At 45.5% G+C, this 15,599-nt stretch overlaps 1 protein-coding gene across 4 annotated transcripts in view; it reads left to right on the plus strand.

Annotated features, from left to right (window-relative positions):
• The window catches only part of enox2 (ecto-NOX disulfide-thiol exchanger 2), a 281,078-nt gene that overhangs the window by 205,553 nt on the left and 59,926 nt on the right, over positions 1–15,599 (plus strand). For 3 of the 4 annotated variants that reach the window (XM_038993634.1, XM_038993637.1, XM_038993635.1), the window contains 2 exons: positions 141–203; positions 8,809–8,958. In XM_038993634.1, coding sequence (XP_038849562.1) covers positions 141–203; positions 8,809–8,958 — 213 coding nt within the window. The remainder of the gene's footprint in view (positions 1–140; positions 204–8,808; positions 8,959–15,599) is intronic. The other variant, XM_038993636.1, reaches the window with a different exon arrangement.

The raw sequence follows: 15,599 nt of genomic DNA on the forward strand, positions 1-15,599 counted from the left end.
ACTGATGGCAATTAATGAACTCTGTGTGCAAAAATGTAACTTTAATTTCCCTGTTAAACACTATATGGGCAGCACCACCCTCCCTGAAGTGGACTGTATATTCTTAAGGTTTTATTATCACGATGTGTTCTCTCTCCCAGGTGCTTGTAAGGACACAGATGACAGACAGGTAGGATTCCAGTTGAGGTGGAATTCAGACCAAGGTAGGTGTAATTTTTATTGTGTTCAATTATGGTGTTGTTCAGGGTGAATTTGTATGTGTTTCTGACAGTCCCCTCTGTCTCAATCGCTCTCTCGGTCGATCGGTCTCTCTCTCTCTCGGTCGGTCCGTCTCTCTCGGTCGGTCGGTCTCTCTGTCGGTCTCTCTGTCGGTCTCTCTGTCGGTCTCTCTGTCGGTCTCTCTGTCGGTCTCTCTCTCGGTCGATCGGTCTCTCGGTTGGTCGGTCTCTCTCTCTTGGTTGGTCTCTCGGTTGGTCTCTCCCTCTGTCGCTCTCTCTGTCTGTTTCTCTCTCGGTCGTTCTCTCGGTCGGTCTCTCTCTCTCGGTCGGTCGGTCTCTCTCTCTCGGTCGGTCGGTCTCTCTCTCTCTCGGTTGGTCGGTCTCTCTCTCTCGGTCGATCGGTCTCTCTCTCTTGGTTGGTCTCTCCCTCTGTCGCTCTCTCTGTCTGTTTCTGTCTCTCTCGGTCGTTCTCTCGGTCGGTCGGTCTCTTTCTCTCTCGGTTGGTCTCTCTCTGTCAGTCTCTCTCTGTTGGTCTCTCTCTCTGTCGGTCTCGGTCGGTCGGTTTCTCGATCTCTCTCGGTCGGTCGCTCTCTCGGTCGGTCAGTCGGTCGCTCTGTCGGTCAGTCGGTTGCTTTCTCTCTCTCTCGGTCTCTCTTTCTCTCTCTCTCTCTCTCTTGGTCTCTTTCTCTCCCACTCGGTCGGTCTCTCGGTCTCGGTCGGTCTTGGTATCTCTCTCGGTCGGTTGCTCTCTGTCGGTTGCTCTCTCTCTGTCGGTTGCTCTCTCTCTGTCGGTTGCTCTCTCTCTGTCGGTTGCTCTCTCTCTGTCGGTTGCTCTCTCTCTGTCGGTTGCTCTCTCTCTGTCGGTTGCTCTCTCTCTGTCGGTTGCTCTCTCTCTGTCGGTTGCTCTCTGTCGGTTGCTCTCTGTCGGTTGCTCTCTCTCGGTCGGTTGCTCTCTCTCGGTCGGTCGGTCTCGGTCGGTCGGTCGGTCGGTCTGTCGGTCGGTCGGTCTCTGTCTGTCGGTCGGTCTCTCTCGGTTGGTCGGTCGGTCTCGCTCTCGGTCGGTCGGTCTCGCTCTCGGTCGGTCTTGGTATCTCTCGGTCGGTCTCGGTCGGTTGCTCTCTCTCGGTCGGTTGCTCTCTCTCGGTCGGTTGCTCTCTCTCGGTCGGTCGGTCGGTCTCTGTCGGTCGGTCTCTCTCGGTCGGTCGGTCTCGGTCGGTCGGTCTCGGTCGGTCGGTCTCGGTCGGTCTCGGTCGGTCGGTCGGTCTCTCTCGGTCGGTCGGTCGGTCTCTCTCGGTCGGTCGGTCGGTCTCTCTCGGTCGGTCGGTCGGTCTCTCTCGGTCGGTCTCGCTCGGACGGTCGGTCGCTCTGTCGGTCGGTCGCTCTCTCGGTCGGTCGCTCTCTCTCGGTCGGTCGCTCTCGGTCGGTCGCTCTCTCCCGGTCGGTCGCTCTCTCTCTCTCCCGGTCGGTCTTGGTATCTCTCTCTCTCGGTCGGTCTCTCTCTCGGTTGCTCTCGGTCTCTCTCTCTGTCGGTCTCTCTGTCGGTCTCTCTGTCGCTATCTCGGTCGGTCGCTCTCTCGGTCGGTCGCTCTCTCGGTCGCTCGCTCTCGGTCGGTCGCTCGCTCTCGGTCGGTCGCTCTCTCTCTCTCGGTCGGTCGCTCTCTCTCAGTCGGTATTCTTAGGGTTTTCTTATCACAATGTGTTCTCTCCCAGGTGCTTGTAAGGACACAGATGACAGACAGGTAGGATTCCAGTTGAGGTGGTTTAAAAATGCTGATTCACAGGAACGGCACAGTGTATGGGTTAAGGCACTTTAAGGTATGGCTTGTCAAATGTTTTAACCAAGAGAGTGTGGTTCTGAAAAGGGGGAAATTAAATGCAATACTAAATGGCAGGTTTAAGCTTAATACAACCTCAAATTACGAAGGCTATGAACAATAATATGGCTACAATAGATAGACAATACAGCCTAATAACATGGCTGCTACTTCACTAATGAAAGGTCAGAGGGGTGCAGCCATACATTACTACCGAGCAGCACCATCATCCCCACACAACTGCATGAACTTGTATACTGAACAAAAATCTAAACGTAACGGTGCTTGAGGTGTCACTACAGACCCGTGTTTGATCCCAGGCTGTCACAACCGGCGCGATCAGGAGTCCCATAGAGTGGCACACAATTGCCCCAGCGTTGTCCGGGTTGGGGAGGGTTTGGCCGGGGGGGGTTTTACTTGGCTCATCGTTCTCTAGCGACTCCTTGTGGCGGGCAGGGCACCTGCAGGCTGACTTCGGTCATCAGTTGAGCGGTGTTTCCGCCGACACATTGGTCTGGCTTCCAGGTTAAGCAGGTGGGTGTTATGAAGTGTGGTTTGGAGGGTCATGTTTCGAAGGACGCATGACTCGACCTTCGCCTCTCCCGAGCCCATTGGGAAGTTGCAGAGACAAGATCGTAATTTAATCGCAGTTGAATATCACAAAATTGTGGAGAAAAAGGGGGTAAAATACAAATAATTTGAATAAAAAAGTTTATAAACGCAACATGTAAAGTGTTGGTCCCATATTTCATGAGCTGAAATAAAATATCCCAGACATTTTCCATACGCACAAAAAGCTTATTTCTCAAATGTTGTGCACAAATGTGTTCACATCCCTGTTAGTGAGTATTTCTCCTTTGCCAAGATAATCCGTCCACTTGACAGGTGTGGCATATCAGTAAGCTGATTAAACGGCATGGTCATTACACAGGTGCATCTTGTGCTGAGGACAATAAAAGTCCACTCTAAAATGTGCATTTTCAAATCTAATTTTATTGGTCACATACTGTACATGTATTTAGCAGGTGTTATTGTGGGTGTAGTGAAATGCTTGTGTTCCTAGCTCCAACAGTGCAGTAGTATCTAACAATTCAAAAGTTTTGTGTCACAACGCAATGCCACAGATGTCTATAGTTTTGAAGGAGCGTGCAATTGGCATGCTGACTGCAGGAATGTCCACCAGAACTTTTGGCAAATAATTGAATGTTATCTGAATGGAGGCCAACGTCATTTTAGAGAATTAGGCAGTATGTCCAACCGGCCTCACAACCGCAGACCACGTGTACCCACGCCAGCCCAGGACCTCCACATCCGGCTTCACCTGCAGGATTGTCTGAGACCAGCCACCCAGACAGCTGATGAAACTTAGGAGTATTTCTGTCTGTAATAAAGCCCTTTTGTTCGGAAAAACTCATTCTGATTGGCTGAGCATAGCTCTCCAGTGGGTGGGCCTATGCCCTCCCAGGTCCACCCATGGCTGTGCCCTGCCCGGTAATATGAAATCCATAGATTAGGGCCTAATGTATTTATTTCAATTGACTGATTTCCTTCTATAAACTGTAACCTTGAAGATGTTACGTTTATATTTTTGTTCAGTGTGTGTGTGTATATATATATAGCTACATCCACAAGGCTCATAGCTAACAAAATACATCATCTACACATCTATTCAGTACATCCATACAACCACAGGGCATATTAAACTAGGCACTGGTGTACATTATACTACACAATCAAATGCTAACTGTCTGAAATGAGATGGCACAAACAACGAGTAAGCAAGCGTACAGTTGCTAGCTGGCAGTAAAACCGTGAATTAGCATAACAAAGCAAACTACATCATCGTCACAGAGTGCGTCCACAACACATGAAGTGTGAGAAATATGAACTCACATTTCTGAAGGACGCACACTGGCCTAGGCTAAACAAAGAATGCTAACTAAAGGTCATCACAGGAGATTGCTGAAATGTATCACTTGGCTTGTGTACTTTCTCTAGTTACTTTCTTCTCAGTTAGAGATCACCCAGCATGCTCTGCTCCACATCACCGGTGGACATAGCCTTTCATATACTCCCTCCCTCACCCTTTCTCCCTCCACCCAGCACACATTTTTCTGTAGGGGACATTTACCCTGGGAAGGGGGGAGAGGAGGTGAGAGAGAGAGAGGACTGATGTAATGTGTTGATAGCCAGGAGGTATCTAGAGTCAAATGCCAAAAAATGTATTCCTGGCTGGATGTTTGATTGATGGGCAGCATGAAATGTAATTACCTTCAACAATCCTCTGGGAAGCTGACTGGTTAACATGGAGAGACATAGGACTGTTGGATGTGTGTGTGTGTAAGTGGCATGTGTGCCTGCTTGCTTGCGAGAAAGGGAGAGATGGAGCCAGTGGGGTGGGGGGGGTGGAGAAAGCAGAGAGAGAGAGACCTTGTGTGGCTGGAGAGAAGACAGTTCTCTGCTGATGTTTCTGTTCAGGAGACTCCTGCTCTGTGGTTAGAGTTTTGACATCAGGTCTAGTACTCAATTACCCATCCCTAACACACACACACACACACACACACACACACACACACACACACACACACACACACACACACACACAGACACATATATATATATATACAGTGGGGCAAAAAAGTATTTAGTCAGCCACCAATTGTGCAAGTTCTCACACTTAAAAAGATGAGAGAGGCCTGTAATTTTCATCATAGGTACACTTCAACTATGACAGACAAAATGAGGGGAAAAAATCCAGAAAATCACATTGTAGGATTTTTTTATGAATTTATTTGCAAAATATGGTGGAAAATAAGTATTTGGTCACCTACAAAACAAGCAAGATTTCTGGCTCTCACAGACCTGTAACTTCTTCTTTAAGAGGCTCCTCTGTCCTCCACTCGTTGCCTGTATTAATGGCACCTGTTTGAACTTGTTATCAGTATAAAAGACACCTGTCCACAACCTCAAACAGTCACACTCCAAACTCCACTATGGCCAAGACCAAAGAGCTGTCAAAGGACACCAGAAACAAAATTGTAGACCTGCACCAGGCTGGGAAGACTGAATCTGCAATAGGTAAGCAGCTTGGTTTGAAGAAATCAACTGTGGGAGCAATTATTAGGAAATGGAAGACATACAAGACCACTGATAATCTCCCTCGATCTGGGGCTCCACGCAAGATCTCACCCCGTGGGGTCAAAATGATCACAAGAACGGTGAGCAAAAATCCCAGAACCACACGGGGGGACCTAGTGAATGACCTGCAGAGAGCTGGGACCAAAGTAACAAAGCCTACCATCAGTAACCCACTACGCCGCCAGGGCCTCAAATCCTGCAGTGCCAGACGTGTCCCCCTGCTTAAGCCAGTACATGTCCAGGCCCGTCTGAAGTTTGCTAGAGAGCATTTGGATGATCTAGAAGAAGATTGGGAGAATGTCATATGGTCAGATGAAACCAAAATATAACTTTTTGGTAAAAACTCAACTCGTCGTGTTTGGAGGACAAAGAATCCTGAGTTGCATCCAAAGAACACCATATCTACTGTGAAGCATGGGGGTGGAAACATCATGCTTTGGGGCTGTTTTTCTGCAAAGGGACCAGGACGACTGATCCGTGTAAAGGAAAGAATGAATGGGGCCATGTATCGTGAGATTTTGAGTGAAAACCTCCTTCCATCAGCAAGGGCATTGAAGATGAAACGTTGCTGGGTCTTTCAGCATGACAATGATCCCAAACACACTGCCCGGGCAACAAAGGAGTGGCTTCGTAAGAAGCATTTCAAGGTCCTGGAGTGGCCTAGCCAGTCTCCAGATCTCAACCCCATAGAAAATCTTTGGAGGGAGTTGAAAGTCTGTGTTGCCCAGCAACAGCCCCAAAACATCACTGCTCTAGAGGAGATCTGCATGGAGGAATGGGCCAAAATACCAGCAACAGTGTGTGAAAACCTTGTGAAGACTTACAGAAAACGTTTGACCTCTGTCATTGCCAACAAAGGGTATATAACAAAGTATTGAGATAAACTTTTGTTATTGACCAAATACTTATTTTCCACCATAATTTGCAAATAAATTCATTAAAAATCCTACAATGTGATTTTCTGGATTTTTTTTTCTCATTTTGTCTGTCATAGTTGAAGTGTACCTATGATGAAAATTACAGGCCTCATCTTTTTAAGTGGGAGAACTTGCACAATTGGTGGCTGACTAAATACTTTTTTCCCCCCACTGTATATCACACACACACACACACACACACACACACACACACACACACACACACACACACACACACACACAGACTGGAAGGAAAAATAAAAATTCAGCAGTGAAATGAAAACAGGCTGGTCTTGATCAAACCAGATCTTCTTTTCTTGATGTGCACCCGGAGCCTGGTTTGGCTCCTATCATCTGTCATGTTCATGAATAAATATGGTGCAGAAATCTTCTATTTAATAGCTTTGTGTTTCTTCAAGAGTGACTCTCTGACTTTGAGGGAATTATTCTCTGTGCTCAAAATGTGTGTGTGGCAGCCAGGAGTGTTTTCCATTATTCATCAGCACTGTGCCCATTTCCTCAGTGTCAGGGTTCCTCAGTGTCAAGTGGTAGGGCTGCACGAAGTGGGCCAAAAATCGTGTTGCGAATGTTTTACAAAATATTGCAATTTGACGTGCACTAAAGATCAGAACATATGTGAACTGTGTGAATTATAGAAATTGAATGACATATTAAAAAGGAAAATGGAAAGCAGTATCATTATTGTTTGAAACAATCTGTTCTATCTCAGAACAGCATGCCAACTGTGAATCTAACAAACAGCCAGGAGGAATAACTGTCTTAAAAACCCACAGTGACCAGGGTCTGGTTTCAATGATGGACTCTTGGCATAGAGGAACTAAGTCACTGCCTATGTCTATAAGAGAAAACAATTATTCCTGGTACTCCCTCAACAAATCACGAGGCAGACATGCCAGATTGTCGCGATTCAAAGCCAAAGTTTGCAGGCAAAACCTTTGCAGTGGTTTAAGTTAAGGTAGTTGATGTGAAATAACCTCTGATCTCCATCTTGCCAGCTACTATTTAGTATTTTATTCACGTGCATAAGGTAGTGACGTAGTTCCTCTATGACGAGTCCATCATTGAAACCAGACTCTAGTCACTGGGGGCGAGGCTTGGTGTGTGTGGGAAGCAGCCGCACACAGTTGCGTTTTTAGAGTTTGTCTATATTGCAATTTCGATGTGAATTTGATTAACTGTGCAGCCCTACTAAGTCGCAGTTATGAAGCAGCTCACACCTGTTGCAGTAAGGCCCATGACAGAGCTCTGCAGTGGGTCTCCCTCCCTAACCCAGAACAGCCCGACGGCCTACCAGAGATTTCCTCTGTGGGCCTCTCACTGCCACTGAGACTGGCCTTGGTATTCAGAAGACACTGTGTCCGCTGTACCCCTCCCTCCCTCTATCTCTCCTACTGCCATCATTTCACCTCCGCCTCGCTGGGCAGGAGTCATCATCACCTGGGCAACAGGGTCCCTCTTATCACTTACTTACCAGAGATAAGGTCATCAATAAGGGTCCCTGTAAGAGAGATGAAGCGGACCTAGACGTCCTCTTCCTCTTTTACTGTCCTCTCCTCTGATTGGTCCATTTACACCTCTGGCTTGTTCCCCTCTCTTCCTCATCCTTCATCCAAATACCTTCCTCTCTCACACACAGAAAGCTGAAATTATTGAAAAGCTTTCGTTGCCCTTTCTGGGATTTAAACATAAGTTATCCACATGTGGTTTTACTAAGTGGGATTTAGTTATACTCAGGCCTTTGTGTGGTCCATCAAGGCACACACACACAATGAAGACAAGCTTTCAAGCCCACAGTTTTCTGCAGGTGCAGTAGAGGAAATGTCATTTCCATTAAAAAAATGATCTGCTGGAACTCAGCTAGTGTGCAGAGTGAATCCAGCTGCAGTCTAAATCAATAATCCCCTACCTGTGAATGAAGGCTCACTTGTGTGCTAGTTCTCAGATCCATCTCCCTCCCTCTGACTACAGACAGGAAGATCAAAGGTCAGCCAATCAGCAACAGAGAGTCAGTAGAAGCTCATGTAGCTCCACTTTAAACATGTAGGATGCTTGTTAATTTATTCAGTTATTTATAGACATTTATTTTAAAAATTCTTTATACCCTTATTTTACCAGGTAAGTTGACTGAACACATTCTCATTTACAGCAACGACCTGGGGAATAGTTACAGGGGAGGGGGGGGTGAATGAGCCAATTGTCAGCTGGGGATGATTAGGTGGTCATGATGGTATGAAGGCCAGATTGGGAATTTAGCCAGGACACCAGGGTTACCACCCCTACTCTTGCCATTGGCATCTTTAGTGACCATAGAGAGTCAAGACACCCATTTAACGTCCCATCCGAAAGACGGCACCCTTCACAGGGCTATGTCCATTGGGATTTATTTATATTTTTGACCAGAGGAAAGGGGGCCTCCTACTGGCCCTCCAATACCACTTCCAGCAGCATCTGGTCTCTCATCCAGGACCAACCCTACTTAGCTTTAGAGCAAGCCAACATTGGGATGCAGGGTGGTATACTGCTGGCCTTGTGTGTCACCATTGTTGACAGAAACCTCCACAAAGTGTTCATGGAGGGACACACAATGTCAAATGAAACAAGAAAATGTCAACATGGATGAACTAATGCCTGTGGAAATGTTGTTTTAATATGCGTGTTATTCCATTCTCATGTGTGTGTTCTGGTGTGTGTCTCCTTCAGATTTCGACTCGGGCCTTGGCATGATGACAGGCATGAACCCTATGATGCCCGGCCTTGGTTACGTGCCCCCACCGCCCCTGCCCCATGATCTACCCATCATTAAGGAGATCATTCACTACCAGAGCTGCACCCTCTTCCCCCCAAACCCAAGTAAGTCTATTGACCTCTTACCCCAGAAAGTCGATTTAATTTAAGCCACCAGCAAAAAATCAATTGAAGTGATGGGGGCAACCCGCATGCTAGCAGATGCTAGCAGATACCCATAACCAACCATGTTGTTCCACCTCCTACATATGCGATGACATCACCTGGTTTAAACGTCTCTAGAGACTATATCTCTCTCATCATTACTCAATGCCTAGGTTTACCTCCAATGTCCTAAAATCCTACCTTACCTTTGTCTGTACACTATGCCTTGAGTCTATGCTATCGAGCCCAGAAACCTGCTCCTTTTACTCTCTGTTCCGAACGTGCTAGACGGCCAGTTCTTATAGCCTTTAGCCGTACCCTTATCCTACTTCTCCTCTGTTCCTCTGGTGATGTAGAGGTTAATCCAGGTCCTGCAGTGCCTAGCTCCACTCCTACTCCCCAGGTGCTCTCATTTGTTGACTTCTGTAACCGTAAAAGCCTTGGTTTCATGCATGTTAACATTAGAAGCCTACTCCCTAAGTTTGTTTTATTCACTGCTTTAGCACACTGCCAACCTGGATGTCTTAGCCGTGTCTGAATCCTGGCTTAGGAAAACCACCAAAAACTCTGAAATCTCCATCGTCAACTATGACATTTTCCACCAAGATAGAACTGCCAAAGGGGGCGGTGTTGCAATCTACTGCAAAGATAGCTAGCAGAGTTCTGTATTACTATCCAAGTCTGTACCCAAACAATTCGAGCTTCTACTTCTAAAACTTCACCTTTCCAGAAACAAGTCTCTCACTGTTGCCGCTTGCTATAGACCTCCCTCTGCCCCCAGCTGTGCCCTCGATACCATATGTGAAATGATTGCCCCCCATCTATCTTCTGAGCTCATGCTACTAGGTGACCTAAACTGGGACATGCTTAACACCCCGGCCATCCTACAATCTAAGCTTGATGCCCTCAATCTCACACAAATTATCAATGAACCTACCAGGTACAACTCCAAATCCGTAAACAAGGGCACCCTCATAGATGTCATCCTAACTAACTCGCCCTCCAAATACACCTCTGCTGTTTTCAATCAAGATCTCAGCGATCACTGCCTCATTGCCTGCATCCGTAATGGGTCTGCGACCAAACAACCACCCATCATCACTGTCAAACGCTCCCTAAAACACTTCAGCGAACAGGCCTTTCTAATCGACCTGGCCGGGGTATCCTGGAATGACATTCTTTAAAAGTGCCTTCCTCACCATCTTAAATACGCATGCCCCATTAAAAGAAATTTGAACTAGGAATAGATATAGTCCTTGGTTCACTCCAGACCTGTGGCGTTCTGCATTAGCATTGAATAGCCCCCATGATATGCAACTTTTCAGGGAAGTTAGGAACAAATATACACAGGCAGTTAGGAAAGCTAAGGCTAGCTTTTTCAAACAGAAATGTGCATCCTGTAGTACTAACTCAAAAAAGTTCTGGGACACTGTAAAGTCCATGGAGAATAAGAGCACCTCCTCCCAGCTGCCCACTGCTCTGAGGATAGGAAACACTGTCACCACCGATAAACCCACTATAATTGAGAATTTCAATAAGCATTTCTCTACGGCTGGCCATGCTTTCCACCTGGCTACCCCTACCCCGGTCAACTGCCCGGCACTCTCCACAGCAACCCGCGAAAGCCCACACCATTTCTCCTTCACCCAAATCCAGATAGCTGATGTTCTGAAAGAGCTACAAAATCTGGACCCCTATAAATCAGCCGGACTAGACAATCTGGACCCTCTCTTTCTAAAATGATCTGCCGAAATTGTTGCAACCCCTATTACTAGCCTGTTCAACCTCTCTTTCGTATCGTCTGAGATTCCCAAAGATTGGAAAGCTGCCGCGGTCATCCCCCTCTTCAAAGGGGGTGACACTCTAGACCCAAACTGCTACAGACCTATATCTATCCTACCCTGTCTTTCTAAGGTCTTCGAAAGCCAAGTTAACAAACAGATTACCGACCATTTCGCATCCCACCGTACCTTCTCTGCTATGCAATCTGGTTTCAGAGCTGGTCATGAGTGCACCTCAGCCACGCTCAAGGTCCTAAACGACATAATAACCGCCATCGATAAGAGACATTACTGCGCAGCCGTATTCATCGACCTGGCCAAGGCTTTCGACTCTGTCAATCACCACATTCTTATTGGCAGACTCGACAGCCTTGGTTTCTCAAATGATTGCCTTGGCTGGTTCACCAACTACTTCTCTGATAGAGTTCAGTGTGTCAAATCGGAGGGCCTGTTGTCCGGGCCTCTGGCAGTCTCTATGGGGGTGCCACAGGGTTCAATCCTCGTGCCGACTCTCTTCTCTGTATACATCAATGATGTTGCTTTTGCTGCTGGTGATTCTCTGATTGCACCTCTACGCAGACGACACCATTCTGTATACTTCTGGCCCTTCTTTGAACACTGTGTTAACTAACCTCCAGACGAGCTTCAATGCCATACAACTCTCCTTCTGTGGCCTCCAACTGCTCTTAAACGCAAGTCAAACTAAATGCATGCTATTCAACCGATCACTGCCCGCACCTGCTCGCCCGTCCAGCATCACTACTCTGGACTGCTCTGACTTAGAATACGTGGACAACTACAAATACCTAGGTGTCTGGTTAGACTGTAAACTCTCCTTCCAGACTCACATTAAGCATCTCCAATCCAAAATTAAATCTAGAATTGGCTTCCTATATCGCAACAAAGCATCCTTCACTCATGCTGCCAAACATACCCTCGTAAAACTGACCATCCTACCGATCCTCGACTTCGGTGATGTCATCTATAAAATAGCCTCCAACACTCTACTCAACAAACTGGATGCAGTCTATCATAGTGCCATCCGTTTTGTCACCAAAGCCCCATACACTACCCACCATTTTGACCTGTACGCTCTCGTTGGTTGGCCCTCGCTTCATACTCGTCGCCAAACCCACTGGCTACAGGTTATCTACAAGTCTCTGCTAGGTTAAAGCCCCACCTTATCTTAGCTCACTGGTCACCATAGCAGCACCCACTCGTAGCACGCGCTCCAGCAGTTATATCTCACTGGTCATCCCCAAAGCCAATTCCTCCTTAGGTCGTCTTTCCTTCCAGTTCTCTGCTGCCAATGACTGGAACGAACTGCAAAAATCTCTGAAGCTGGAGACCCATATCTCCCTCACTAGCTTTAAGCACCAGCTGTCAGAGCAGCTCACAGATTACTGCACCTGTACATAGCCCATCTATAAACTACCTCTTCCCCTACTGTATTTATTAATTTTGCTCCTTATTTTGCACCCCATTATTTCTCTTTATACTTTGCACATTCTTTCACTGCAAATCTACCATTCCAGTGTTTTACTTGCTATATTGTATTTACCTCGCCACCATGGCCTTTTTTGCCTTTACCTCCCTTATCTCACCTCATTTGCTCACATTGTATATAGACTTATTTTTCTACTGCATTATTGACTGTGTGTTTTGTTTATTCCATTTGTAACTCTGTGTTGTTGTATGTGTCGAATTGCTATGCTTTATCTTGGCCAGGTCGCAGTTGCAAATGAGAACTTTATCTCAACCAGCCTACCTGGTTAAATAAAGGTGAAATAAAAAATAAATAAAATAAAAAGGTGAATTAATCTCCCAGTTTCTGGTGGAAAGCAGACTGAACCAGGTTTTCCTCTAGGATTTTGCCTGTACTTAGCTCCATTTGGTTTCTTTATTATCCTGAAAAACTCCCCAGTCCTTAATGATTACAAGCATACCAATAACATGATGCAGCCACCACTATGATTGAAAATATGAAGTGGTATTCTGTTATGTTTTGTATTGGATTTGCCCCAAACATAACACTTTGTATTCAAGTCAAAACATTAATTGCTGTGACACATTTTTTGCAGTATTACTTTTGTGCCTTGTTGCAAACAGTATGCATGTTTTGGAATATTTGTATTCTGCACTGGCTTCCTCTTTTTCACTCTGTCAATTAGGTTAGTTTTGTGGAGTAACTACAATGTTGGTCCATCCTCAGTTTTCTCCTATCACAGCCATTAAACTCTGTAACTGTTTAAAGTCACTATTGGCCTCATGGTGAAATCCCTGAGCGGTTTCCTTCCTCTCCAGCAACTGAGTTAGGAAGGACGCCTTTATCTTTGTAGTTACTGGGTGTATTGATACACCATCCAAAGTGTAATTAAGTGTCACCATGCTCAAAGAGATATTCAATGTCTGCTTTTCTTATTTTTACCCATCTACCAATAGGTGCCCTTCTTTGCGAGGGATTGGAAAACCTCCCTGGTCTTTGTGGTTGAATCTGTGTTTGAATTTCACTGCTTGACTGAGGGACCTTACAGATAGTGTGTGGGGTACAGAGATGAGGTAGTCATTCACAGTGAGTCCATGCAACTTATTATGTGACTTGTTAAGCAAAATGTTCCTCTACAATTTATTTAGGCTTGACATAACAAAGGGGTTGAATACTTATTCACTCAAGACATTTCAGCTTTTCATTTTTTATTAATTTCAAACATTTTGAAAAACTTAATTACACTTTGACATTATTGGGTATTGTCTGACAAAAAAAAACAATTTAATCAATTTTGAATTCAGGCTGTAATAGAATTTTTTTTTTTTTAAGTTAGTGGTGCAAAGTCATCAAAGTCACACACAAAAATATGGAACATGGGAAAAAAATTCTGCAGAGGCGCACTATGAAGATGCTAGAACAATCCACATTTACTTTTCCACGGCAAACGAGCAATGAATAGAAAAACCAGACAACCCCATAGTTTATCTGTTTACCTAGTTAGCTTGTTATGTGTTCTATGGGAGAGAAATATTCCTCTCAAGGTGCATTCAAGTTGCAAGTGTCATAGGGAGGGAAACATGCATTCTGACAAGCAGTCAATGCACAACAATTCATAATGCAAATTTTAATAGCAGCAGTTTTAATTGCATTTGTTAAAGAAGCGGATCCCAGCTTTTCATTCCTTCTTTATTGATTTATCAACTCCTTTAATATGTGTGAACTGCACCATTTTAAACCCAGTGTTTTTAGCAACTGCATGGTTAAGCATGTTACTGCTCTGCAATTTGCAAAGAGTGCCTAGGGGAGATTGGGGCTGAATGTAACACAGATCAATTTTCACCCCATTAGCTTGGGGTAATACACCACCCTACCTCAAAATATTTTGGATAGTGACTTAAAAAATTGTGATGAGATTACATTTTTAGTTAAGCAAGAGTAGTGGCAACCAGGAAAAGTGCTGTGGGTGGAAATGGTTGCATGAAGGGGTTTCTGTGAGAAGTACAGGCAGGGGACGTCAGTAGAAATGAATTCATTAGGCCCTGATCTATGGAATTCACATGACTGGGCGGAGGCGCAGCCATGGGTGGGCCTGGGAGGGCGGAGGCCCCCCCCCCCCCCCCCCAGATGATCCCGCAGGTGAAGAAGCCTGATGTGGAGGTCCCGGGTTGAACGTACTGGTCTGCGGTAGTGAGGCCGGTTGGACGTTCTGCCAAATTCTCTAAAACAACGTTGGAGATGGCTTCTGGTAGAGAAATGAACATTACATTCTCTGGCAACAGCTCTGGTGGACATTCCTGCTGTGATCATGACAATTGCGCGCTCCCTCAACTTGAGGCGTCTGTGGCATTGTGTTGTTTGACACAACTGCATTTTTTTGTGGCCTTTTATTGTCCCCAACAGAAGGTGCACCTGTGTAATGATCATGCTGTTTAATCAGCTATGTGATATGCCACACCCGTCAGGTGGATGGATTATCTTGACAAAGGTTAAACTGCTCACCATCAGGGATGTGAACAACATTTGAGAGAAATAAGCATTTTTTGCATATGGAAAATATCTGGGATCTTTTATTTCAACTCGTGACCAACACTTGTGTTTCTATTTTTGTTCAGTGTGTATATATACAGGTGATAATGCTTATTGCTAATAGCATACCTGATAATATGGACCATGCATAGGCTATATGCATGGTCCAATCTGTTAAAATAATTTTAAGAAATAATTTTGCCAATATGTTATTGGGCTCATTTCTGGAAATGTAAATGATATTTTAGATGGTGCCAGCAAAATGTAATTTTCATTCATTTTGAAGTAGAATGTCCTTTTAAAAAGTCACCAGAACTGTGCTTCTCGGACTCTACGTAACAATTCTGATTGTGTGTGTGTCTGTGAAGAACACCCAGTGGGAGCTCTCCTTTAATATCTCTGAGAGAACTTTGTCTGGTGACTTTTTCAAAGAAAGCTCACTTGTCAGATTTGGAAGGGATCAATTTCACCCTAAACTAAAACAAAAGCAATTTTTCTCTCGTCAGTTGTTGGGAATTCAGGCTCCTTCAGAAAACATAAAACACAGTCTGGAGTCACTCCCCCTCTCCTTCCTTAAGCACACAAGGCTTTCATGTTGTGTGTGTGTTTTCAATGTGAATATTCTTCCTGTCTCTCTCTCCCTCTTGCCTATTATGGTCTTCCCTCTCCCCCTGGTTTTTTCTCTCCTCCTCATCTTCTACCGTCTCTTTCCCCTCTCTCTCTCTCGCTCTCCCTCCTCTTCTTACCTATGGTCTTCCCCTGTATTTCTGTCTCCTCTCTCTGTCCGCTCCCTGTCTTCCCCCTGT

Source organism: Salvelinus namaycush, chromosome 5 (assembly GCF_016432855.1).
Source record: "Salvelinus namaycush isolate Seneca chromosome 5, SaNama_1.0, whole genome shotgun sequence".
Taxonomy (NCBI): domain Eukaryota; kingdom Metazoa; phylum Chordata; class Actinopteri; order Salmoniformes; family Salmonidae; genus Salvelinus; species Salvelinus namaycush.